General features: G+C 41.2%; 1 protein-coding gene across 3 annotated transcripts in view; it reads left to right on the top strand.

Annotated features, from left to right (window-relative positions):
• ROCK2 (Rho associated coiled-coil containing protein kinase 2) overlaps positions 1–25,738 on the top strand; it is a 105,736-nt gene that overhangs the window by 31,830 nt on the left and 48,168 nt on the right. For all 3 annotated transcript variants that reach the window (XM_075414849.1, XM_075414848.1, XM_075414847.1), the window contains exons 2-3: positions 14,624–14,705; positions 25,283–25,383. In XM_075414849.1, coding sequence (XP_075270964.1) covers positions 14,624–14,705; positions 25,283–25,383 — 183 coding nt within the window. The remainder of the gene's footprint in view (positions 1–14,623; positions 14,706–25,282; positions 25,384–25,738) is intronic.

Below are 25,738 nucleotides of genomic sequence, written 5' to 3'. Positions count from 1 at the left end.
GAAGAATTATCATGACGTGGAAGGGGAAGTGTAGTAAGGTTGGGCACTCAGTCTTTATTCCATTATATCCTAAGTTCTGAAAATTCTTCCTCTCGAAAGAGCTGTATGTGTATGTGGTTGTAATGCCACTTCCAAGATTTACAAGTTAGCTTAAAATAGATGCAGTCTGACTTTAAAACGCCACTAAATAGTAAATAGTTGTCTTGTTCTGTGTATTGCTAAGATTAGAAAAATTGTTTTATTCCACACAGGGCTGATATGAAGTCCTTTCAAATGTTTTCTGCAAGCTCTAGCCTGCTTTATAGCAGTGGCTCTTCATTTGAGTGTTGCCAGAGCTGGCAATAGAACCCAGCCTCCTTTTTCTCGTGTTTGAGGCAAGGTACAATGTACTGCTGGTTTCAGAATGGTTTCTCTTAGTCCCTTTTGTTGAAACTCTTCTCTTTTTTGTGTGCATTTTTCAGTTTGACACCTGGTGTCCTCTTTTGTCCAGAGCATGTAATACTGAGGCTGAAAGAAAGTGTCTTATTTCCTTGTAATTACTTGGAGGGATTGAAGCAGCCTGTGCAGGAATAAAAAGACAGTTGTCCAAAATAATAACATGAAAGTGGATCGCCAGATTGAATCAGGAGTTTGTCTAGCCTGACTACCCTGTTTCCAGCAATACCCGACAGCTCAGAAGTGCATGGGACGGAGTGCAGGAGAAGGACTCTTCCTATCCATGGCATTCTCTCAGCCTGTGGAGACGGGGCAGCTCACGGACTCTCCGAGGCAGACATGGTGCTTTGCTGCCTCGTAGCTCTTGACAGAATCGAATAGCCTTCAACCCAATGTAAACTTCTTGGCAGCAGAAACATCCCGTGGCAATAAGTTCTAGCTTAACTCTAGGTGTGAAAAAAACCCTTCCTTCTGTTTTTGAGCCTCCCGCGTGCTAGGTTCGTTTGCCTTCCGTCTGCCTATTAATGGGAGTCCAGCTAGCTGGTGAGTTGGAGTCACCACACATGTAGGAGACCAGCTTCCAGCTGATCGCCTGTGATACTGTCTGACGTTGTCTCTGCTTATTTCAATGTGTGCTTATCTATCAGGCATCTCTTATCTTAGATTTGACTGCGGTACAAAACAAAACGAAGTCGTGATCTTCCACAGACAGGCCCTGGTCTGTGATTGGTGACACTGTGATAATACAATTCACGATGAAATACTGTTTCACAAAATATCCTGTCAGCTCTTCTAACAGCAGTGTCTAGCCGAACAATTTGTGGTGTTTCTGGAGATTTACACAGCACCCTGTCAGTAGTTGAGCTCTGGTTGAAACTGTTTTCAGAATTGAACAGAAATACCGATCATAGTATAATTTAGGATGCAAGGGACATGTGGAGGTCTTCTGGTCCAGGCTACTTACGCGCTCTTAAGCAGGTTCAATTAGATGATGTTTAAGAATTAGGTTTTTAAAATCTCCAAGTATGAAGATGCCACATCTTCTCTGGGCATCCTGTTCCAATGTTTGAGCATGGTGTAAAAGATGTTTCCATATAGCCAGTTTCCCAAGTGGCAACTTGTGTCTGTTGCCTCTTGTCATACCCTTCTGCCACGGGGCCTACTGCTGACTCCCAGCCAGCTTCTTGTCCGCCAGGACCCTCAGATCCTTTTCCTCAAAGCCATTGTCCAGGCATCAAGCGCCAGCCTCTCCTGGTGTATGGTGATATTCCATCCCACGTGTGGGAGTCTGCGTGTGTCTCTGAACTGCGTGAGGCTCCCGCTAGTCCATTTTCCCAGCCTTTGCAGGTCCCTCTGAACAGCAGCTCTGCCCTCCCACGTATCAGCTGCCGCCTCTGGTTGTTGTTATCCATGAAGTAGCTGAAGGTACACTGTGTCTTAGCTTTTAGGTCGTTAGTAAAACCAGTGTTGGTCCCAGTAGTAGTCCCTGGGGAATGCCAGTGGTCACTAGCTGCGAAGTTCGAATTGATGCTACGGATCATGATAATTCTTTGAGCTGATGGTCCAGCAAGCTTTCCACCCAACTGATCGTTCACTTACCCGACTGGCTTATTAGTTTACTGTAGGAATCAGTGTTGAATACCTTGCTGAAGTCTAGATAAACAACATACACTGCTCACTCCTTGGGCACTGAAACAGTCATCTCATTCTAGAAGACAGTCAGGTTGATTAGGCCCAGTTTGCTTGTGATCAATTTATTCAGTTATCTTTTTCTTCATGTATTTGGAAGTGGTGCCCAGGGATGCAAAGTTAACTGGGATTCTGGCCTGTTGGTCTGCAGATCCTCCTCCTTGTTGCCCTTGCTGAAGATGGGCAGGACACTTGCCCTTTTCCAGGTAACAGGAACCTCCCTCAGTTGCTGTGACCTTTCAGAGGTTGCAGAGATCACCCCTGGTAGTGGTTTTGGCTGGCTCCTGCACACCCATTGCATGGATCCTGTCAGGGTCCCTGGGGTGGAACTGCGTGTGTCCTGGGAGACAGCGGCAAAAAAGGCATCGAGTGCCCGTCTTCTGTCTCTAGGTCTCCTACCCCACCGAGAAAGTGTGCCCGCATTTACTTTCTTTTGCTGCTGATTTATTCATAGAAGCCTTCCTTCTTACCCTTTGTTCCCTTGCATTGCCAGGATATGAACCTGTCTGTGTGTGCGAGGATGTACATGTATGTGTGTGCATTCTGGTTTGCTAGGGGCAGTGTAATTCTAAATGCTTCCCAGCTTAAGAGAAACAGGTTTAATTACAGTCGTTCAGATATTTAGCTGCTCTTTTATCCTTGGTGCAGGATGTTTTATGGTAACTGAAGTGACATAATATGCTTATTTTAGTATGATCTTGTATGTCATTTGAGTATCTCACAAACACTGATAAGGTGATGTTTTTTCCTCACTGAAGCAAAACTGAGGTTCTGTGCGTTAACACAAAACGTGCTCATTGATTATGGTTTGTTTGTTCAAGCTGCAACAGTTTGGAGTTTTTTCTTGGGTATCTGCTGTTATGCAAGATTTAGCTTGTTTTTAAATAGAGTTCCTTCTGAAATAACTTGCAGTTAGCAGATTGATTCGTAAAGCAAAGGGTATAGCAACACCCACTGACTGGAAGTTATGGTGAGATAAACATCAGAAGTCAAGAACTGTTATTCGTCCCCAGTTTGTGGTTAACTGTGGTAGAAATTTTAAATTTGGTAATGAATTCTTCTGCTAGCAACTTCAGAAACAAGGTTCTGCACTTACCGTGATGTCTTTGAAACTTTACCTTAAGTGGATTTTAATGACTAAACAAGTAACTATTCTTCCATGACTAAATTAGTTTATTGATGAAGTAGTTGAAAAATCCTTCAAAATAAATTTTCTCCTATCTTCTATGGCCCTTTGCATCAGCTACTCCTCTCAGAAAGAAGGCCAAAGATCTTAACAAAGCCTACCCACAGGTCTGGGGAGCCATTGTTTGCAATGTGAAAGTCCTGACTGATCTTGTAGGTGAAATAGCTAACTAGTACAGATTTGTGCACAGAACAAACTTGTTGCTTAGGGAGTTGAAAAATGAGTGATTACAGCAGCAGATTGCCACAGACCCTGGTTTCCTCAGCCTTTCTGAAGAAAGTCTCAAAATCTGCAGAGAGGACGTTCCCATCAGCCACGCTTCTTTGCTACTGCTTAACTTCACACTTTTTTACAATAAAGAAATTCCTAGTTTAAGGAGTATCTTTATCTTCCGTTAGACCAGAAGTTTTTGGACTCATTGATAGAAAAACTGATTTTAATGGTGGCAGCCTGCATATGCTCAGGGCAGCGGTAGTTGTAGCATCACAGAATAATTCAGCTTTGAAGACCTCAGGAGGTCGTCTAGGTTCAACCCCTGCTCAGGGCAGCTGCTTAATGTCTATCCCAAGAGTGAATGCAGTCTCTTTTATAGAGAACATCCAGTTATGTGGGTCTGGTAGGTGGGGGAGGGTTGGTTTTTTCCCTTTCTTTTTTTTTTTTTTTTTTTTTTTGGAAGGTGTTCCAGGAGTAGGAAGTTTTTCCAAATGATTTCAGATGGCAATCTTCTTTTTGTTCCCAAGAAAAATGTGGGAGATCAAACACTTCCAGTGGGACTCGTCAGGAAATCCAACACGTTAGGCTGAGGCTGGTGACCTCTTAAATACCGTTTTATTACGGAAGTTGGTGAGACAACTTCAATTCTTTGATAATACCTCATCGTCATGGGTCTTATGTATGATGGAATTACTGTTCTAGTCAATCCTTAGAAGCATATGTATGGAGTTTCAGCAGAAATCGTCCAGAAAAGTTCCTGTTCTGCCTTAAAACCTAGAACGTTGCACTAGTAGTCCTGACACAGGAAGTGGAATTGAAGTGTTGTTTCTGTTGAGTTACATATTTAAACATTTTTAATATTTAGATATTTTAACATAGTTACATGTAGACTAATTTTACAGGAAAATGCATTACCTGTTTGAGAGAGAAAATTATTAGTGAGTTTGACAGCAGTCTGGGGTCATCAGTGAAGTTTGCTTCTAGTATGCGTGTTGGGACTGTGGAACAGTATCACAATATGTTTCTTTGACATTCCAAATGAATATAATGTTATGTATGAAGTGGGAATTATGCTAGGTGAGCACAGTGTTCTACTGAAAAAACCTAAAAAGCGTTTCTTCAAACGGATTCGATAAAAACATTTTTGTCAAGTTGTATGCCCTTTTTTGTCAATAATAGAACAGATCTGTATTAACTGATATTGTGAACAGATATAATTACTTTCAAGAATGTCAGACTTAAAAATAAGGCACTCGTATTTCAAGAAAATACCGTATACTTCACTAATTAAATACATTAAAATGATTGTAAATATTTTCTTTTATTGTGAAATCCATTTCTGTGAGAAAGCCATTTTTTTAGGGCTGCTTAGCTTTTTTTTAATTAAAAAATATTCTCCTTACCAATCAATAAGGAATATATATTATTGCAAAAACAAAAACCAATGTTGGTACTCTTTTGCCCTGTTTATTTTAAATATTGGTGATTGATGTAAATGGATATACGTATTTATTTTGTTTAAATTCCATTCATGTTCCTCCAGTGCCATTAGGTAGCTACACATGCAAAAATAATCTTAAAATAGTTGTTTTGTCCATATTACTAGACAGTAGACCAAGAGTAGTTTAAGGTTGAAGAAGGTCTTTTGACTCATCATTATTTAAAAATAATTTTTACCCCTTTTGGGTTTTTTCCCATGTCTGTTTAATCTTTCCTCCTGTCTCTTATCTGCAAGCTTGCTTTCTTCCAGCAGTCATTTTCACAGCTATTGACTTTTCCAGAAGTTGTCCACAAAACACATCTGTGTGTTAATATGTGAACAGCAGCTAAGTGGTAGGACTCTCTCCATTTTAACTATTTCTATGCAACTTGAGTTGTTTCTCCCCTGGAGTAGAAACAGTGCCTTTTTCTGCTGGCATATGGATCAGCGCATCCCAATACCTGATGGATAGGTCTTGATATTTTGACCTTCAAAAAAAAAAAAAAAAAAAGAATCTGTCTGCAGCAAGAAGTATTTTGTATTTCTCCATACTGCATCCAAATTCTGTACAGCAAAGGTAGATGTGTTCTTGATTGCTTCAGTTTTATTCATCACCTTAATTGGAAATCCGCCTAATGGAATTGTGGTGAAGTACAGCACTTATGTTTTAAAGAAATACATGGTGCAGCTGATTAGAATGTGCTGCTGATATCAAATTTGAAGTTAGGCAGGAGATAACATGATAGGCAGGCTATTCTTTATTGGGTTAGAAATGTTCTAAAGAGCGATTTTAAACCCTTGCGGGTATTTTTAGTACAGAGAAATTTTCTAATCATTTGTTCTAAATCAGTGATTAGAAAAAACGAGTCCTCTTACTGCTTCTAGTCAATCATGGTTTTAGGGGAGGAGGATACTTGATGGTATCTTGATTCTCCTTAAGCCTTGCTGTTTGCAATTCCAGTTACTGAAAAACAGATTGTTGTATTTTTTATGATTGAAGAAGTATCCTTGTTTAATTACTAGATTGTGTTCTTTCATCCTATTTTTCCAAGACTGCTAAATAGGTTAGTAAAATAAGCCAAATATTCTGAGTTAGGCTATAACAATATCAGCAAAAGATTTCTGATCTTGATTTCCAAAAGAACATTAGTTCTCTGTGAGGGCTTATACAGTGCACCTCCGGTTTGTGCATCCTGGATTGGACTCCTAGTCTGCTGTCACCCTGTGTCTTTTTCTGTTGTCGTCTTGTTTACTCATTATTCATGTCTAATTTCTGTAAAAAGCATATGTTGGCAGGGATTTTCCTCCTCTTTTTGTGCTTATCCTTTGAATTGCATCTGGTTGTATTTTTTTTCAGAATTTTTCCTTAATTTTGAGATAATTTTAAATGCAATTAAAAAAATGTGCTCAGAACTCTAAGCTTGGTATGATTTGCTGATTTTTATTTGTTCTTAATAGGTAAGTTACTTATTCTGTTGCTTTATTGTGGTAATGAAAATATTCTGTAGAACTGGAACAGTTCCTAGGGGAATTTCTTTTTGACGTGCTTTTCCAAGTCCTGATAATTACCAGACTCCTGATAATTAACGTTTTGGACATTGTCTTTGTGATTTCCTATACAGTATTATTTTACTTTGCTGGTGAGAATTGCGAGTCTTGTGTTTTATTCCTATGTTAAGATGCTTTGCTTTATCGATTATGTTGTATTTTCTGCCAGAAATAAGTTACCTGACACTATTTTATTTATGAGAAGAATGAACAAACCCTCAAACCCTGGATCTTACACATTCCTCTTCTAGGTGTTTACAAATTGGTTAACGTCTTGTTCGAACTTCCTCTCCCCGAGTATTCTGATCTGTACTTTGGAGACCCCTCCTCCTCTGAATGGTAGTACTTTGGTTTGCCCTTCTCAGTCCTGCTGACCTCTCCTGTTCTGAGTTCTCAAAGAAAATTGATTAAGACAGTCTCGTTAAACATTTTACAGTGAATTTCAGTTGATCTTGCTGTCCTCAGCACAGTTCTTCATGTATAGTGATTTTCTTCAGGATTTTTTTTTGGTTTTGCCTCTTTTAAAGATGTCCAGATATGCAATATTAAAAAAGTTGAAGAAAGCATGGAAAACTTAAGCAATGTTTGCCTTTCTTAACTCTTAATGGACTTTTAATCATTCTTCTATAAAGTATCTTCCATTCTTTCCTCTTGTCCCTTGTAAGCTACAACTCATTATACACCTTTGCCTTTCTGATCTTTATTTACATGCCTTTGCTGTTCCATAGTGGTGTTCCTTGAGGTTCTTCTTGTTGCACCTTGAACACAATTTTGTGATTATTATTTTGGTAGTATTTAAGGATGAAGCTATTTTGGGTCTGTTGTCATGCTGTCGTTACAATGGAACAGTTTGACACTGTGTCTTTCACATAGCAAGGTAAATTGTATAAAACCATTAAAATATGTGCGTAGGATGTAGCACATGAGATGACGGTCTTTGAGGAGTATTGCTTGTATCATGAAGAAAAATGTGCATTTATTTAGTAATAGACATTAAAATTATTTCAGTCATTTAAATAATTTCAATATTTGTTTACCTCCATATACAGAAATCAGATTTCAAATAAAACCTGTTGTTAAGTATTTACATACTTATTTGTGGACAGCAGCTGCTTTTGGGTTTCTAAACTGCACATGCTCGATACTGCTAAAACTTAGATCTGTTGATTAACGTAGTGCTGTTAAAGAATTTCTAGAATAGCAAGACCTCCCAACAGTAAATGTTGGCTGCATGATCATGCCCTGAATTATTCCTTCACATACTAATTATGCTTAAGTAAGAGAAAAATGAATTGCAATGTATCCTAATGATCACTGAGTAGGATAAGCTTGGGAAAATGGCATGCTTGCCTTGCATATGACCTTTCAGTTGTTTTTCACATTGTATGCTCTTACTGAGCTGTGAGCTTTATATCCAAAGGTAGCTTCTATGATATGGAAAGAAGTAATCACGCAGGAAAGACCAGAATTATTTAACAGTCCATTTGGCATGTGGAACAACGTGGTGGGGGTTTAATCCTGGTGAAGTCATGAAATGGTCAGTTCCTGTGTGCGTAGATTTAGGAAGTTCTGCTTATAAAAGCATGTAGGTCAAGTTAGACAAATGTAATCTGAAGTTACAGACGTTTCTGTCCTTACTTTCCACTGCAGCATAGTTTATTAAATTTCATTGGAGGATTTGGAAGGCTGGCAAAGGGTAAAGGAATAGTGTTTTGGTTTTCTTGCATGTAATGGTTTAGTGAACTTTTTGTAGGATCACATGGGTTTGGATTGGAAGGGACCTTGAAAGATCACCTAGTCCAGCCCCTCTGCCATGGGCAGGGACATCTTTCACTAGATCAGGCTTTTTATGTTTTCCAGTTAGTGCAGGAGTACGAATTGTTTCCTGATTGTTTGCTAAGGAAGCAACTGATACCTCTGCTGTTCAGTCCTCTCGAGTTTTACTTTTTTTCTCATCATGAAAGTGAAGAATAAATCGAAGAAGCCAAAGCTGTTGTGGCATCCTGTGGAGTTTATGTGTACATATCAATGTTGGGCAGGTTCAGATAGCTATTTTAATTTTAGAAATTGGTATCAGCACAGCATGGTTTAATTCAGTGACGGCTTCAGTGGGATTGCCTGGAATTAACGTTGAGCTGCTTATTTAGAAGCTACCATTATTTTTCTTAATTACTGCCCCTTTTGTCAGAGAGAACAACATAAACATGTAGTTCCCACATCTCTAAACCTTTCTTGGCTGTTTTTTCTTTGGTTCATTCAGGTCTGTGACAATGCAAGCCACTTGCTGGGAAAGCCACTCTCTGTGTTGTCACCAGAGGTGGTCACTGCTGCCAGGGTGGCCAGGAGCTCTTCTCCTGGTGTAGCAGGGTGTTGCAGAAATACCTAGTTTGGACTTTTCCCTTGGAAAACAATCTGTGGAGAACGTTTCAGCATGTTTGCTGTGAGCAAAAGGCTTTTAACGGGGGCAGAGCTGTCTTTGCCAACAGTGCGCTTGTTTGGAAGCTGCTATTTTTGGCCTGTTAGCTTCTGAGCCTTTTGTAAGAGCAGGAGGGGGAAGCGAGCAGTGAAATCACTTTAACAACACATTTCCTGGTTGAAGTGACTTATCTGCGAGGCCTGGGCAGAGGAGCTGTCATTTCCTGGATTACTTCTTGTCAGTTTGAATGGTCTGCTTTACTGTGTAATGTTTTGACCCAGCTTCTTAAATGTAGTGCAGTTTTTGTGTTAGGTAATGTAAACTAGGCCTTGTAAAGAAAATGTAAAGCTTTAAGGAAACACCTCTTGACAGAATGCTAATGTGCCGGACAAGTCTTCCATAAACTACATGTTGATATGAACTTGAAATCCCTTACCTTAAAATTATGTTCAAGAGCTTAAAATTTTGTCTTTAAAAAGAGTATGATAATAAGGTTTGTTCACAGGGATAAAAAAAATTGACGCTCTTCCTATTAGTCAGCTCCTGACGCCAGCTGGAGCCGACTGTCCTCAAGAGTTACGACATTTCCAAAGAGTTACGAGTAGGCAGTTGCCCTGTTCTCAGATTTCTGTTCATTAATAGCTACTTGTGAAAATTGTTACCAGAAGTCCATGAAAAGGAGGCAGAAAGAGCTAACTAAAAGATTAGCTGCAAATATTGTTCTCAGTTTTTATAGCCCATAAAAAGGCCGTGGAATCGGAATGACACAGGGGAAAAATTATGACATCTGAAATGTTAATATGCAGCTCAGGTTAAATTGGAAGTTACGGTTGTTTTGGACCTGGTGATCCAACTTTACTAAAATGTTTGTTAGGGGTGATAACTTTTATTATTTTCCCTGCCTTTGTGCAGAAGATACAGGTAGAGCGCTCTGTAAATGTTTTTCGTGGTCAACCTCTATAATATCTTTGCATGAAAAACATAAAAATACCAGGTGACCTTGCCTTTTTTCCCCAGAAAAATTTGAAGAGCAAGAATAGCCTTACAGACTTGTGTTAGCACAGAATACTTTTACATCTTCCTTAAAATGTCTACCCAGTTGTTAGTCATCATTAAAATGTTGTTTAAATAGAAAGGAACGGATAATGTAAAAGGAGTGAGAAATAAGGTATTGGACTGTGAAGAGAGAAATAAAGTAAGGTGCTCAGAGCTGTAAAAAACTAGTTTTTATTTTCGAATCTGTGCAGTAGAAATGAGAACTGTAATTAATCAGAAAAAAACATGCTCAGGACCAATTGTGAAACTCTTAATCGCATTAAGGGGTTCTGAAGAGTAAGAAATACTCTTACTTTGATACAGTAAATTGATACTGTAAACTGCAGTCATATATTGATGCAGTTATATTGCAAATATATTAATGAAAATATAGCTTCAGGATGTATTTGACGTGGGAGATAGGTGTTGTGTGTAGACTACCAGCTCATTGGAATTAAGACTTCACTGTGCTAGGTAAAATCAGAAGATGGCCCAGCTGTTCTCCCTCAGGGCATTCAGTATGGTCCATTTTCACATGTTGCAAGGTGGAGATCCGTATTTCTGCTGACACACTGTGCTACAGAATGAGATATCCTTTTTTGGAAGGCAGTGTTTGCTAAATAAAGAGTTTGGTATTACAGATTACATTATGTTATTTTGCAGGAAGTCACCTCAAGTCAGAGTACTTTCCGTTGGATTTGTCCAGGTTATTTGGCAGTTCCTGTGCAATTCATGCAGTGACTAATCTAGAAGTATTGAAAAACTTTGGTACTTCGGTTTTGTTTTATTGTGTCTTTCATAAAAATGTCATCAAGTTTAAGAGTAGCTACTAAGGCTTCTGTCCCTCTGAAGGATGAGTACCATGCCCTCGTGCATCACTCCTTTATCCTTAATGGGTCTTGGAGGAACAGTTAATGGCCAGGGCTGAAATAATGCCTATAAATGTTATTCTTAAATAAGTAATGATTGATACTGTGTTTTCTTCATTGACTTCACATTTTGCTTATTAACACTGTTTTATGTTTCTTTTTATGAGGAAGTTCTAAAACGTGATGTGTAAGACGCTCATGACACAGTTCATGTTACGTAGATTCAGTAGTAAAATTCCACCTTTTCTCTGTGCAGCAGTGGAAATATTTCAGGTGTTACATCACAGAATGGTTGAGGTTGGCAAGGATCTCTTGAGATCATGTGGTCCAAACCCTTCCTCAGTGCAGGGTCAGCTAGAGTAGATTGCCCAGAACGGCATCCAGTCAGGTTTTGAATATCTCCACTGATGGAGATTCCATAACCTCTCTGGGCAAGTTGTTCCAGTGCTTGACCACTCTCACAGGAAAAAAGTGTTGTGTTCAGGTGGAATTTCACACATTTTACCTAGTGGCCATTGTCTCTTGTCCTGTCAGCCAGCACTACCTTTTCTTCGTTCCCTTCCATCAGCTACTTACATACATTGATGAGATCCCCTGCCCTGAATGTTCTCTTCTCCAGGCTAAAAAGTCCCGGCTCTCTGAGCCTTTCCTCTCAGGAGAAATGCTTCAGTGCCTTAATCTTCGTGGCCCTTAGCTGGACTCGCTCCAGTCAGTCCCTGCCTGCCGTGGTTTGGGGAGTGGACGCAGCACTCCAGGTGTGGCTTCACCAGGGCTGAGCAGAGAGCAAGGATCACTTCCCTACACCTCCTTACCGTGCATTCCCTAATGCAGCCTGGGATGCTGTTGGCCTTTTTTTCCTGCGAGAGTGCGTTGCTGGGTCATGGTCGGCTTGTTGTCCGCCAGAACCCGCAGGTCTTTCTTCGCAAAGCTGCTTTCCAGCTTGTCAGGCCCCAGCCTGTGCCCGGTGCTGGGGGTTCCTCCTCCCCGGATGCAGCACGCGGCATTTCCCTTTGTCAAACTCTGTGCCGTTCCAGTTCTCCAGCCTGCTGAGGTCCCTTTGAATGGCAGCGCAGTCCTCTGGCATGTTGGCCGCTGCCCCCAGCTTTGTGCTGACCGCGGGGTGCAGCATGTGTAATGAGGGCAATGGACACGTTCAGCAGTGCTGGCCCCAGTGCTGAGTACTGGGATGCGCTGCTCATGACTGGCCTCCAACTGGGCTTTGTGCTGCTGATTGCAATCTCCTGGGTCTAGTCTTTCAGCCAATTTTTTAATCCACTTTGTTTGTCTAACCTGTATTTTGTCAGTTTGTCTATGATAGTTCCCAAGACACTTTGATTTGTTAGGAGGTAAAAAAAGAATAAATAAATAATTTGCAATCAGATATCTTCATCTTGAAAAAGCATTTAATCATTCATGTTTTTTTGTGGGGAAAAGCAACATCTCTACAGATGAGGTGGTCTTACTTGTGCATGTGCGTATTTAGGACAGTCTGGCATTCAAAATGTATTTAATTGTCTTGGGCCTTGCCTTTAACTCTACCCAGGTATATATATTATTAGAATGAGTATAACAATTTTAGTGATATTTACAGCAAATTATCCCTTCCCAGATATTTTAAGGAAAAAAAAAAAATCAGCACATTGTTAGCTATAGCCTCAGTTAAGAAGACTGACAAACTGTCTAGTTTTATTGGCTGCCAATCAATAAACGTTATACGGTCTCTGACTTTAACCTCTATGATGCCCTATCAAGGCTGAAAAACCTGAAGAAGCAATCTCAGGATTTTGTTCTCAGAGCAATGAACAAAGCTGTCAGTTCAGGCAGAACACCGGAGATGCTGGGTATGAATGGAGTCTCTGGCTCTTAGTATCTGAGTAGTCAGTGAAGTGGATAGAGAACTGGCTGAATGGCAGAACTCAGAGGGTTGTCATCAGCGGCGCTGAGTCTAGTTGGAGGCTGGTAACAAGTGGTGTCCCCCAGGGGTCAGTACTGGGCCCAGTCTTGTTTAACTTCTTCATCAACGACCTGGATGAAGAGTTAGAATGTACCCTCAGCAAGTTTGCTGATGACACCAAACTGGGAGGTGTGGTAGACACACCGGAAGGCTGTGCTGCCATTCAGCGTGACCTGGATAGGCTGGAAAGCTGGGCAGAGAGGAACCTGATGAGGTTCAACAAAGGCAAATGCAGGGTCCTGCACCTGGGGAGGAACCACCTCATGCACCAGTACAGGCTTGGGACGGACCTGCTGGAGAGCAGCTCTGCGGAGAGGGACCTGGGTGTCCTGGTGGACGACAGGTTAACCATGAGCCAGCAGTGTGCCCTGGCTGCCAAGAAAGCCAATGGAATCCTGGGGTGCAACAAGAAGAATGTGGCCAGCAGCTCGAGGGAGGTTCTCCTTCCCCTCTACACTGCCCTGGTGAGGCCCCATCTGGAGTACTGTGTCCAGTTCTGGGCTCCCCAGTTCAAGAAAGATCAGGAGCTACTGGAGAAAGTCCAGCGGAGGGCTACAAGGATGATGAGGGGACTGGAACATCTCCCCTACGAGGAGAGGCTGAGGGAGCTGGGCTTGTTCAGCCTGAAGAGAAGGCTGCGAGGGGACCTTAGAAATGCTTCTAAATATCTGAAAGGTGGGTGTCAGGAGGATGGGGCCAACCTCTTTTTAGTGGTGCCCAGTGACAGGACAAGGGGCAATGGGCACAAACTGAGGCACAGGAAGTTCCACCTGAACATGAGGAAGAACTTCTTCCCTCTGAGGGTGACGTAGCGCTGGAACAGGCTGCCCAGGGAGGTTGTGGAGTCTCCTTCTCTGGAGATATTCAAGACCCGCCTGGACAAGGTCCTGTGCAGCTTGCTGTAGGTGACCCTGCTTCGGCAGGAGGGTTGGACTAGATGACCCCCAGAGGTCCCTTCCAACCCCTACTATTCTGTGATTCTGTGATTCTGTGAAACTAATTTATTTTTATTTGTCCCTGTGTAACTGAAAAAGGCTTTGTATTTTGAGGAGTATTTTTTTGAAAGTTTTTCTAGGTTGCTGAAAGGTGGAATTTAGTGAAGTCTTGTAACAGGTGTTTAAAATGCTGTTTTTACTTTAGATTTTGGTGATCTCATCCCTTGCCATTTTAAGAGGTCCCAATTGTTTTCTGTGGAGGCATTGATAGTTGGTAGCAGAATGGTGTGTAGAGTCCTGGCTTGTCCTCTGTTGAGTCCCTTAGAAGAAGTAATCTAGTCTTGTGAGCTTGAATTATGTGGTGAATTGTCTTTTAAGTTTAGGTCATGTCTTGCTTCCAAGAAGAAAAATGTGCAGTTTTTTGAATATCCAGAATGAGAAGGTAGAGAGAATGGGACCAAAGCAATAATATGGATAATACAAACATAAAGCTTCTGAATATGCAGGAAAAGTGTAATGGAAATAACAAAAGGAGATTGACTGAACTAAGTATCTTAAATCAGTGTTTAAAGAGTAAGATTACTTACTGGTCAAGATTAAAACTGCTACTCCAGATGAAGTCCCAGTGCCACTAATCGGTGGTAATGTATCTGTTCTGTTTATAGACGAACGTGGAGCCAGTCAGTGTGTGTTAGCTCCTTTGCGGTGACTGGTTTATAAACATACTTGAGAGCTGTTTGATTTGCCTGCTGGGAATGTAATACATGCTTGAATAATATGTAATCAGTCTCAGCGTAGTAGTTTTAAGAAAGTTGTTAATAATGATTTTAGAACTCAATTAACTTATTTTTACTTCTTTTCAGGATGGCTTGAATTCTTTGGTCCTTGATCTGGATTATCCAGCACTGAGGAAGAACAAGAACATTGATAATTTCTTAAATAGATGTAAGTTGCAAGTGACCCTGAAACAATGACATTGTTCTGATCTCAGTCATAGGAAACTGAGAGGTCAGAAAGGTATTGCTGACTTTCATTTTACAAATTTTTGTGACTCTGAGCTTCTATATTCAGAAGGCTTGGGAGGACCATTTTTTACAGAGAAGTTTCGTTTTGGGTAGTCATTGTGTTTCTGAAATTAAGTTGGAAAATACCAGCTGTACATTGTAATTTTTCCAACTACAATTGGAAAAATCCTTTTATGTTATTTTTTATCTTAAGTATGTGCTGCAACATAATTTGCGAAGCATATCCCAGTTACTGTTCTTCAGGAATTAATTACTCAAAATGTCAACATTGTATATACAGTCTTTTTTAATCTGACAGAGAAGCCTTCTGTTGATTTTTAAGACTAAATTATTGTACCCTAAAATCCTTTGGTGCATTTTTCAACCTTTGTATAAATGTTTGTGATTCTCCCCAAATTAATTGTAGACAGGATCTTGGAGTTTATTGAGCATATGAAAATATAAGACTGTTACATTAGAGTAGCTGTATTTTGTCTTTTTAAAGTGTTTTCTGTCCATGTATATAAACATTTTTTTTTTTCCTTGTAAAAACAGTGGATTGTTTGCTTTAAAATGTAAGTTGCAGTGAGTAAGCCTTCTTGGAACAGCTGTGCTTTGTAGTGAGCTTGTTTTGAGGTGTATTTTTTAAGAAAACCCTTTTCTATTGCATATGTTGAGGTTACTGCCGATGCAGTCTTATCAGCCACTCCTGATTTGATTCTTTACTGGCGAGAGCTGTGTGTCTGCCCTCTGTTGCTCTGGGACTCCATTGAATGTCCGCTCACGCTCCTCAGTTAAATGGTGGCTGGTGTAGTCATTTGTGGTGAGTTCTTATGTCTGGAATTCAGTGCTTCTCCGTGAGGTTTAGCAGAGCCCCATAGCTGGACAGTTGCCAGTAAAGTCTCGTTTTGAGAAGTCACTGAAAACGGAATAAATAAGAAGCAGCAGATTAGGAAGGAGAAGCGTACTTTGGGATTTTTCTCAGTTTGATTTCAAAGGAATTCAAGCAGATATTTATGAAAGAAAATGCCAGGAGCAGCATTTTAAGTAATTTTGTTGTCTGAGACTGTGTGTTGTAAGTGTGATGTGAGGGGAAAAAGTCCTAGCTACAGCAAGTATGAAAATGACGTAAGTGACAATATCAGTAACTTCTATGAGTCGTTCAGATTTGCCTTTACATTACAATACTGGTTTTGGAGTAGGACAAAATTAGAAAACTTTTTCTAATCGGAAGGCCAGTTTCTTCTGGTATCTGGCTATTAAAAATAGCAACTATGGGCAAACAACCTTGGGAACAGGTTTGGGGCTTTTTGTTTTGTTTTGGGTTTTTTTTGTTGGTTGTGTTTTTTTTTTTTTTTCTGCAGCCCCTGAACATTCTTGCTGTCTGTCTTCCCTTTTCTGAAGGGTGTTGCTCCTTCTCATACTCCAGGTTCTCTCCCATTGTTGCAGTAAATATTATAAACATCTGATGTGACCTGCACACTACCAGCAGTGGCAGAAACCCAGAAATATACTTTGGTTCACAATTTTGTTACTGCCTTTTTTTTTTTTTTTAATCAGCTGACAGTTTACAGTTGAAATAGCCAGATACTAGTTACAGAAAATTCTGAGATGTTACAAAAAAATTCACAGTAGTTAAGAGTTTTCAGGGGTGCGTTTCATCCTTACCTGTTCAGCTTTAAAAAAAGCATGTTAAGAGCTGGCAGTTTTGGCTCACCCGTTGTGAGGCTGTGCATCACGTAAGAATCACCCAGGTAACTTCTCTCCTGTTTCTGTGCTGCCTGGGAGAGAATGAAAAATAGCGCTGCGTCTTCTGTGATTTGCACTTCTAAAAAAATTATTTCTGAAATGAGAATTTTTTAAACATTTGAAGCTGGTAATATTTTGGCATTGCAACTGAAAGAATCGGTCCTGCCACTGTGATTCGTTTCAAATTCCTTTCTGACCCAGGTGTCTGTGTGGTTTGTTATGAACCCAATTGGGGAACTGAGCAGAATTAATCCAAAGAGTGGTGTGCTTCATTTGTTTGTTTCTTTTTTGTTAAAACTAGTCAGACAAAAGAAAAGCAAAGACCAGTTTCTGATTTTCATTTCGCATCACTGATATTTGTGCCAGCACAGAGGGAGCTGCTCAGATACACTAAAAAACAGGAGGACAGTTGGGTTCTTATTGGCATTGCCATTTTATATGATTTAAAGCTGCTGAACCCATAGCTCATATATTTTTGGAAACTGTTCTGCTGAGAGTAGCAAGTATCAGTAGAAAGGAAGAGCGTACACGTGCTTGTTGGAGCCTCTCGGTACCTGGGACTTGGATGAAGAGTTGGGAGTTGTATTAAGAATTTATGAAACAGTAAGTTGTTGCTCTCTTAGGTTAGGGAACAGCGAGTTCTTGTCTCTTCTGATTTTTCTCAGCATCTGGAGAGCTGTGGCAAATGCCTGGATGAGAATTATTGTCGGAAGGTTCTGACAGACTCTGGTGAGCGGTCTGTGCCGGGGGCCTGGAGCCGGCGTCCCTCCTCGAGGCTTCCTGAGGCCGCCGCGGAGAGGTGGGGGGCCGTCTTGTGATGCGCTCTGCAGCGCAGAGCGCGGCAGCTGGGGCGGAGCTGTTGCTTGCGATTGTTTTAATCCGTATTACACAAGTGTTCAAAACCTGTGGAGAACGCTGCAATAATCATCACTCTTTCAGTTGATTTAATCACGTAGTTCTTCCACAAGAACACTTTGAGAGGGAAAGGGCTTTTTTCTACCATATTCCCAGGGGTCTGAATACAACCCTGCTCAGACCTACTGCAAGTCATTACTAATCAGGTTAATGTTTTATTGATAGCTTATTTTACTTTAAAAATGAAATAGTTTGCGTCTCAGCTGAGGCATTAATTGATATTCGGCTCAACTCATAGTTTCAAGCTGAAACTCAAAACATTTTAACTCATTTCACAAAGCTACAATTTATTAATTGTCTGTACTATAGGAGTTTGGCATATCCTTTTTCTGTGAGCGCTTTGCAGAGGCAGTCTCTTTGCATGTTTAACATGCAAGAAGTTTTTTCATTGCCTGCTTTCCCTTACTGTTCTAATTTCTTACCATTTGCTCTAATGCACTGAACTGAAGTAGAGCATGTGTTTATTGTAAGGGGCACACAAGTATCTCTTTTAATACAACCATTCTTTTTCAGTCTTCTGTATTGCTTTAATCAGCTGGTAGGATTCTGATTAAATTGCTGCTTTTTTGGAGTATTCATGGGACAGGAAAGCATAACGTGTATTTAATTCCCAAAACTGAGAGGAATCTTGTAGTCCACTGAGAGCAAAAATTAGCTTGCTTATTTTAGGAAAGGAGCTTGAGCTTTCCAGCATGAGCCTGATGTAACAAATCTTTCTTGGTCTTTTGTTTTCATCTTCTGTCATCTAGGCAGTGACAACAGGTTGAGTGAATTCTTTCAAGTCACTGTTTCTGCCATCTGAGATTTGCCAAGTGTTGAATCATGCCTTAGTGGCTCGTGCCTTTTTTGGTGGTCTCCCAAGCAGGTGCTACATAGCCTGTTAGCTGCTTTAACTTCTGTGAGCAGAAAGTTAAATAATTAAGCAACAGTTTTAAGCCATAGTTAAAAATATTTAAATCACCTATGATCTTATCATCAGGAATAGAAGGGCATGAAGAATGGATTTTGAGGAAGTCCAAACGGCAGCCAGGGAGTGGTGCCGTCAACAGGCCTGGTACAGTTCAGAAGCCTTGACTCTCTAAACGAATCAGTGACTTCCTATGCATTATCCAGCATCACTCAAAAATTGGAAACCTCTATTGTTAAAATGATTTGCTGATGTTTTCGAGGTTGGCAAACTTCTAGAGTGTGGTGGCAATGGACGTATTTACAGTAGAAGGAACTTTAGGTACAGGTGTGTCACTTGTGCAGCAGCGCTGCTAACCCCCTGAATAAACTTCCTGGGAAGCTGCTTTTGCCATTTTCCTCTCCAGGCAGACACTGCTTTCTTAGAAGATTTATCTGTTAAGATTAACTTCTTGCAGAAATAACAGTTCTAGTTCCTTCACTTACATTTTGCTATGTTGCTTGAAGTTGCTGAATCATACGCCACCCATGCGGTTCCCACAGAAATGCGTTATCCGGTGCCATGTTAATGCCTGTCATGACTGTAATTCTCTGTGCTCCGTGCTTCCTGTCAGTGACACGGATGAAACGTCAGATGCCAAGAAGAATCTTAGAAATTTAGAGCACTGTCAAACTTTCATTGAGTTCAGGAGCTAATTGCCCCTCTGGTTTTCTTGTGGCTTCTGTAAGGCCACTCCCTGCCAGGTTTTGCAGTCGCCTCGGTGGATTGGGCTCCGGTTCCATTCTTCATGATATTGTTCTGGTAGGAGCAGCGATGGGAGAGGTATCAAATTAGCAACTTATTCCAAGCAAAGCATGAATTAGAGGCACAGTGTTTAAGACTGAATGTCTTATATGTATAAACAAGTTACATGTCAGTGTTATTAACCGCTTTTCCATTTGCTACTTGGTAGATACAGAGTAATTCAGTTCGGCCATCAGGCTTACTTTCATTGAGTCAGCGATGTGTCCTCTGGAAGTCAGAGGACTGCTGCTTTCTGTTTCCCTGGCTCCCGCTCCTTTCGTCTGTGCAAGACAAAATACTTCGTGTCACCCTTTCTTTTCTCTGTAGCAGGAAACAGTAGCCTGTCTGAAGCTATGCCATCTATTTTCTGCTGCTTCTCCAAGGTCTCCAGCAGCTTCTAGTTCCTCACACACCTTTGACCAGAGATTATGTATGCAGCCCTAATTACTTTAGTCTCTCTGTTGTGCTTTTTGTTTGGTTTTGGGCGGGTGTGGAATTGCAGCACTTCCTGGCTGTACTTCAGTTTAACTTCTGGCTAGACTTTTGCCTAGGGCAGCAACTTTTGACTTAATGTACTCCATAGCAGCACTCATTGACGGACGGTGTCTGGTCTGTGGGGATAAAATTGCACTGCCTTACATTTTTATTCCTCGTGTATACACACCCCAGAACTGCCTGATAGACGTTCTTTTTTAACTCTCCCCCCCCCCCCCGACTCGTCAGGTATTTATTCCATTTTCACAGGCACTTGTAACCTTCAGCCACATTCTTGCTGCCAGCTGTCAGTGACTGATCCAAACACTCTGCCCTTTCAGAAAGCGAAGCTTCATTTGTTTAAAGGTTATAGTGCCATTTTCAAGTAGTAAATCAAAAGCTGTCTAAACGCTTTTGCTATTCAGTATTCCTGGTCCTTCCTGTGTTAAAGAAGAAACCTGAGTCATAGGTGACGACATTCACGCATTTTAGGACTTTTACTCAAATGTCACAGTATTTTTATAGGATTCCATTATATTCTGTGGCTGGGGAGCCCCTCTAACATCTTCCTTTAAACCGAACATTTTTCATGTGCTGTTCTGTGCTGTTTTGTGCTGTTGCAAATTCTTGAGGCTGTAAGAGACAATCTGTGGTATCCATGCATACAGGTACCACAAATGTACAAACTCATCTACGTGAAACCTTCTGAAAATTAAGTCCTCTACTAAAAGGACAGTGTTGGAAAGGTCTCCTGCGCCTTGAATTAGATCATGTTATGTGATACATGAACTAAATCCTATGATCCAGGATGTTGCAATTATGACATTGCTTCAGGGTTGCTCTGAACTTGCCTTCTTGCAGCCTGTTTTTTGTTTCAGATTAGTTCCATGCTTGGATTATTTGTTCCATATCTGTTAAATTTTATGAAAAAATAGACAATATATCTGTATAAATGATACCTCCACAAAACCTGCATCCCTAGATGGTGATGATTATTATTTTTAACTGAGATTATTAAATCTTATTTAAAGGAGTTAGGAGAGGAGACCTCATTGCTCTCCACAGCTTCCTGAGGAGGGGACATGGGGAGGGAGGTGCTGATCTCTTCCCCCTGGGATCCAGTGACAGGACACGTGGGAATGGTTCAAAGCTGTGCCAGGGGAGGCTTGGACTGGACATTAGGCAGCGCTTCTTTACAGAGAGAGTGGTCAAACACTGGAACAGGCTTCCTAGAGAGGTGGTCGATGTCCCAAGCCTGTCAGTGCTTAAGAGGTGTTAGGACAATGCCCTTAATAACATGCTTTAACTTTTGGTCAGCCCTGAAGCGGTCAGGCAGTTGGGCTAGGTGATTATTGTAGGTCCCTTCCAACTGGAATAGAATACACTGTTCTGTTCTATTCTGTTCATTTTTCACTAGAGCAAGTCGGGTTTCTCCATCCTCAGCATTTCACAGGGATGATAAAATGGGTAACGCCTCAGCTGGTATCTCATTTGCTTACTTCGTATATTGTTCACTTTTCCATTGCTTAACTGCAGTGTTTAATGCTTAAACAGTTTCACTGGAGCTGTATTAACACTGTTTATAATTTCTGTATTATATTTTGAACACAGAAGGATTTCTGTGAGTTTCTGACCAGTAATGGAGCCATGTAAAACTACACCCTACTCTTTCAACATGTTTAAATCCCTGCCATCTCATCTCACACATGTGAAAACATTTGAAACATCTCAGAAACATTTGAAAATAAATTCATGTGATTTCCCTCCCTTGCGAGATGTAAGAATGTGTTCAAACATGTAGTTGCACATTCTCTCTGACTTGAAATTTGCTGATATTCCTTCTGTGCTGCTGCTTTCTGTGACTTTGCATTTGTCCTCCTTGTCTTGTGCCAAAGCTTCTGATCTGCAATTAAATAAGCATCCAAACACAGTCTTCCCTTCTCAAACTGCAAGATTAGTTCGCATCATGAATGAAATAATAAACTTGGTGTGGGTGAAGCCCTGTTGCTGTCCTGTGCTGCCTGGCTAAGCTTTCATGATTCACTATAGAAAACAGCCTCAGAACTCTCTCAACTCCTTTTCCTGTTCAGACTTTGGATTACTTCACAGTCTTATTGGTACTGAATGTACCAGATCTGTCTACTTTTGAGGTTTTAGTTGCCTCTGTCCATACAACTTTACTAGCAGGCTCTTTTGCCTCATTATTCACTTTTTTTTTTCCCTTTAAATCTCTCTCCTTCCCCTTCACACATAATCTTTTCCTCAGAAGAAGAAATTTTTAGTTGCATTTTTGTGTTCAGGTTAGGAAGGACCTCTGGAGGTCAGCTGGTCCAACTCTTTTCTCAAAGCCAAACCAGTTTTGATGTTTGATCAGGTTGTTCCGGTCCTTGTGCATTTGAATTTAAATTTCCAAGGACACAGGTGTTGCAGCTTCGCCAGACAGTCTGCTCCATTCCGCAGTTCTAGGGATTCTTTTCCTACAAAGTAGGGTTTCCCATGTGCCAACTTGTCTGTTGCCTCTTACCCTTTCACTTTGCACCTCTTAGAAGTAAAACTTCCTTTCAGCTTCTGTTGAGGCCAACCATTTAGACTTCCCTAAGCTGAACAATTCCAGTTCTCTCGGCTTCTCTGTGAGCACCCTGTGGTTCCACCCAATGAGCATCTCGGTCACCTTCCCTTAAGCTAGGGATTGCTTTGATACTTTTCTTGCACTGAGGAGCCCAAAGCTAGACATAGCATTCCAAATGTGGTCTCACAACTGGCAAGCAAGGGAAGAACCACTTCCCTCACCCTACTGGCTGTGCATTTACCACCGCAGCCTTGTGCGCAGTCAGTGCAAAGGCTTGCTGCTTGTTCTTCTGGGTTCGTCTTGTAGTCCACCAGCGCTCTCAGGTCCTCTTTCTCAAGGTGCGTTCAAGCTGTTGAGTGCCATCCTGTACTGCTGTGTGGTGTCATTCCATCCCAGCTACAGGACTCTGCATTTGCCTAAGTTGAACTTTGTGAGGTTCCTGTCAGCTCATCCACCCATCCTGTCTGGGTCCCTCTTAGGAGCAGCCCTGCCCTTTGGTATATCAACTTTGAGCTTTGAACGCTGACCATGACTCCAGCAAGTTTTCCACCCACCTTGTAATTTCTCTGTGCAATCCGTGTCAGCCTGGTTTGGCTACAAAGATACTTTGAGATGCTATGTTGAAAGTTATGCTACAGCTAAGGAAAGGAAATGTGTACTGCTCTCCCTGTGTCCACTGAGACAGACATCTCATTACGGAAAGCAATCAGGTTAGTCAAACATGGTTTGTCCTTTTTGGATCCATTCTGGCTGTTCCCATCCTTTCTTGTCCATCAAGTGCCTGGAATTGGATTCCGGATGGGTTTGCTCCGTGATCATCGTGGGCAGTGAGGTTAGGATGCTGTTCCAGCCTGTAGCTTTGTGGATCCTCCTTGTTGCCGTTCTAGAACACAGACATGATATTTGCCCCTTACCAGTCATCAGGAGCCTCCCAAAGTTGCGAAGACCTTGCAAAGGTGGTAGAGAACAGCCTGGTGACAGTGTTGATTGGCTCCTTTGGCACACTCAGATGCATCCTCTGTCGTCTCATGGCCCGGTGTATGTCAAGTTTGCTTTATTCGTCCTTAACTCTGACTTCCTCTACTGCGATGCTTTACTGTCCCACGCTCTGCTGTTAGCTTCAGGGAGCTGGAAGGCCTATGAGCAGAGCTTGCCAGTGAAGTCTGAGGCAAAAAGGCATCAAGTATCTTGATCTTCTCCATGTCCTTTGGCACTAGATTCCCCACCCCACTGAGAGCAGCGGGCCCACATTTGCCGCATTCTTTCTTTTATTGCCAGTGTATTTATAAAGGTTCTTGTTTCCCTTCATAGCCCTGGCTAGTTTCAACTCCAGTTGAGCTTGGCTTTCCCAATTCCATCTTTGCATGCTTGGGAGATTCCTGCTGGGTAGCACATCCCTGCTTCCATGTTCCAAACTTTCGCTTTTTTTGCTTGAGTTGAGGCAGAGGTTGTCCGTTGAGCCAAACTGGCTCTCTGCCGTGCCTGCTCAATTTCTGGCTAACTAGAACAGACTGTACTCGTGCTAAGAACATGTCGTCTTTGAAGATCAACCCACTCTTATACCCTCCACAGCAGCTTCCCACCAGATCCTGCCTGTGAGTTCCTTGAACAAGCTGTAGCCTGTTCTCCTGAAGTCCAAGATCTGCTATTTTCTTTCCTCAGCACTCTCAGGGTCTTAAATTCCACCATCTCATGGTTGCTGCAGCCAAGGCTGCCACAGACTTTGTCACCCCTGGCTGGTTCTTGCTTGTGAGTAACAGGTCGGAGTGCCTCCCTGATGGGGCTTGTTGCTCACTTGGGTCAAAAGAAATATTCCTGAGGTCAGGCATCTCCTGGATTGCTTGTAGCCTGCCAGGTTGTTCTTCATGAATGTGTAGGAATGGTTAAACTATTTACTAGATGCTTGTTATCTTTAACTCCCAGCTGAGAATGTCATCTTTAATGTCATACTGAATTAACTGTATCCCTGATCTTTTTTCTGTATTCAGAAGTGAGATCCCTTTAATGCCTTTCTTGGGATCAAATTCCACAGTCTTTGACCCTAAACAGGGTTCTTGCAATACACACCTCTGCTCCTCCCTTAATATAAGCATCCACAGCTTTTCATACAATTTCATGCTCTTCCCTGGTAGAGGTCTTGCTCCAGCCAACCTGTTTGCTTTGCTTTTTTCTTCCTCTAAACATCTGCGGGGGCAGTGTCAAAGCTTTCACGCTTAAAAAAGATTACCTCTAGTATTATGGATTCCATTCATTGTTTCCATTATCTTTTGGCCTTGTAATAAGAATAGATTTTTAAAATGTATTTAGCCAGGAATGCATTCACTAGCATGCTACATGTACAAAATTACAGAGTCCAGGACCTTGCGTGTTTTTACAGTTTGTCAGAGGTCAGAATTTCACTGTTACGGATTCTCACAACTGCCACCAGGAAAAATACTGAAAGACAGAGCTTAGCTGCAGAATATTGTGCCAGAGAATACCTGAACTGAGCATTGTAGACCTAATTTTTAAAAAAAAGTGTAGAACTACACATGCAGTGAATACTAAAAAGCACTCTGAGATAGCCAGCAGTTGCACAGACATTCATAAACTTGAATTAATATTTCATATGGAATGAATGAGTGGATCTGCAGTTATATCCTTGAATGATCTGAAGTTCTCCACGAAGGTTACTCCTTGCTGTTTGACTGCTGTGGAACACGCCGGGTGCATGGGAGCGGGCTGCACCTGCAGTGCTTTGTGTGTACCAGGTACTTCATCCTCCTGGGTCATCAGTGGAGCGCCAGGGGATCCTGGCAGCGCAGCGGGTGGCAACGAGTAATTGTCTGAAAAGTCAAGGTGGGCACCTCTGGTTCTTTTCATTACCAGAGTCTTCCTGTAAGCTTGTGAATGATTCTTAGAGGCGTGAAGTGAGAGTCAGCAAAATCCAAAAGACATTTCAGTTGTTACAGCTAAAGGTAGATGGTTAATGGTTTCCAAACAATAATGAGAGAGGATATTAAGAGTGACAGCAGATTTCAAGAATTACCAAGGCGGTTCTAAACATTTAATAAAAATAGCTTATTTTGACTATAATGTATTCTGTTAATACATGCATTATCACACCTTTAATTTCTTTTAGATGAGAAGATTGTGGAAAAAATCCGAGCTTTACAAATGAAAGCTGAAGACTATGACATTGTTAAGGTGATTGGAAGAGGGGCTTTTGGAGAAGTGCAGCTGGTAAGAATATAACGATTTAATGACGAGATGGATTTATGGCTCTAGCCAAACTATTCCTCAGTCTTGCATGCTTTGTATCTAAAAATGCATTCTTATAAAGAATAAGTGTTATTTTCATTGTATCGTGAGGTCATTTCTGTGCATGCTAAGCAGTATATCAGAGTTCAAAACATGATGGATTGGAAGGGAAGGACTTGCGAAACAGTTTGCTATCCTTTGATCAAAATGGAAGAGGCAAGTCATGGCAATTCTGTTTTTTTTTTTTGGCCACAAATATCACTGTATAATAATGCCTGAAACAAGGATTTTTCTGAATAATTTTCATTTTAACATTTAATTTCAAATACAAATTTTT

Source organism: Opisthocomus hoazin, chromosome 2 (genome assembly GCF_030867145.1).
Source record: "Opisthocomus hoazin isolate bOpiHoa1 chromosome 2, bOpiHoa1.hap1, whole genome shotgun sequence".
Classification (NCBI taxonomy): Eukaryota; Metazoa; Chordata; class Aves; order Opisthocomiformes; family Opisthocomidae; genus Opisthocomus; species Opisthocomus hoazin.
This window is presented reverse-complemented; position numbering and strand designations above follow the sequence as displayed.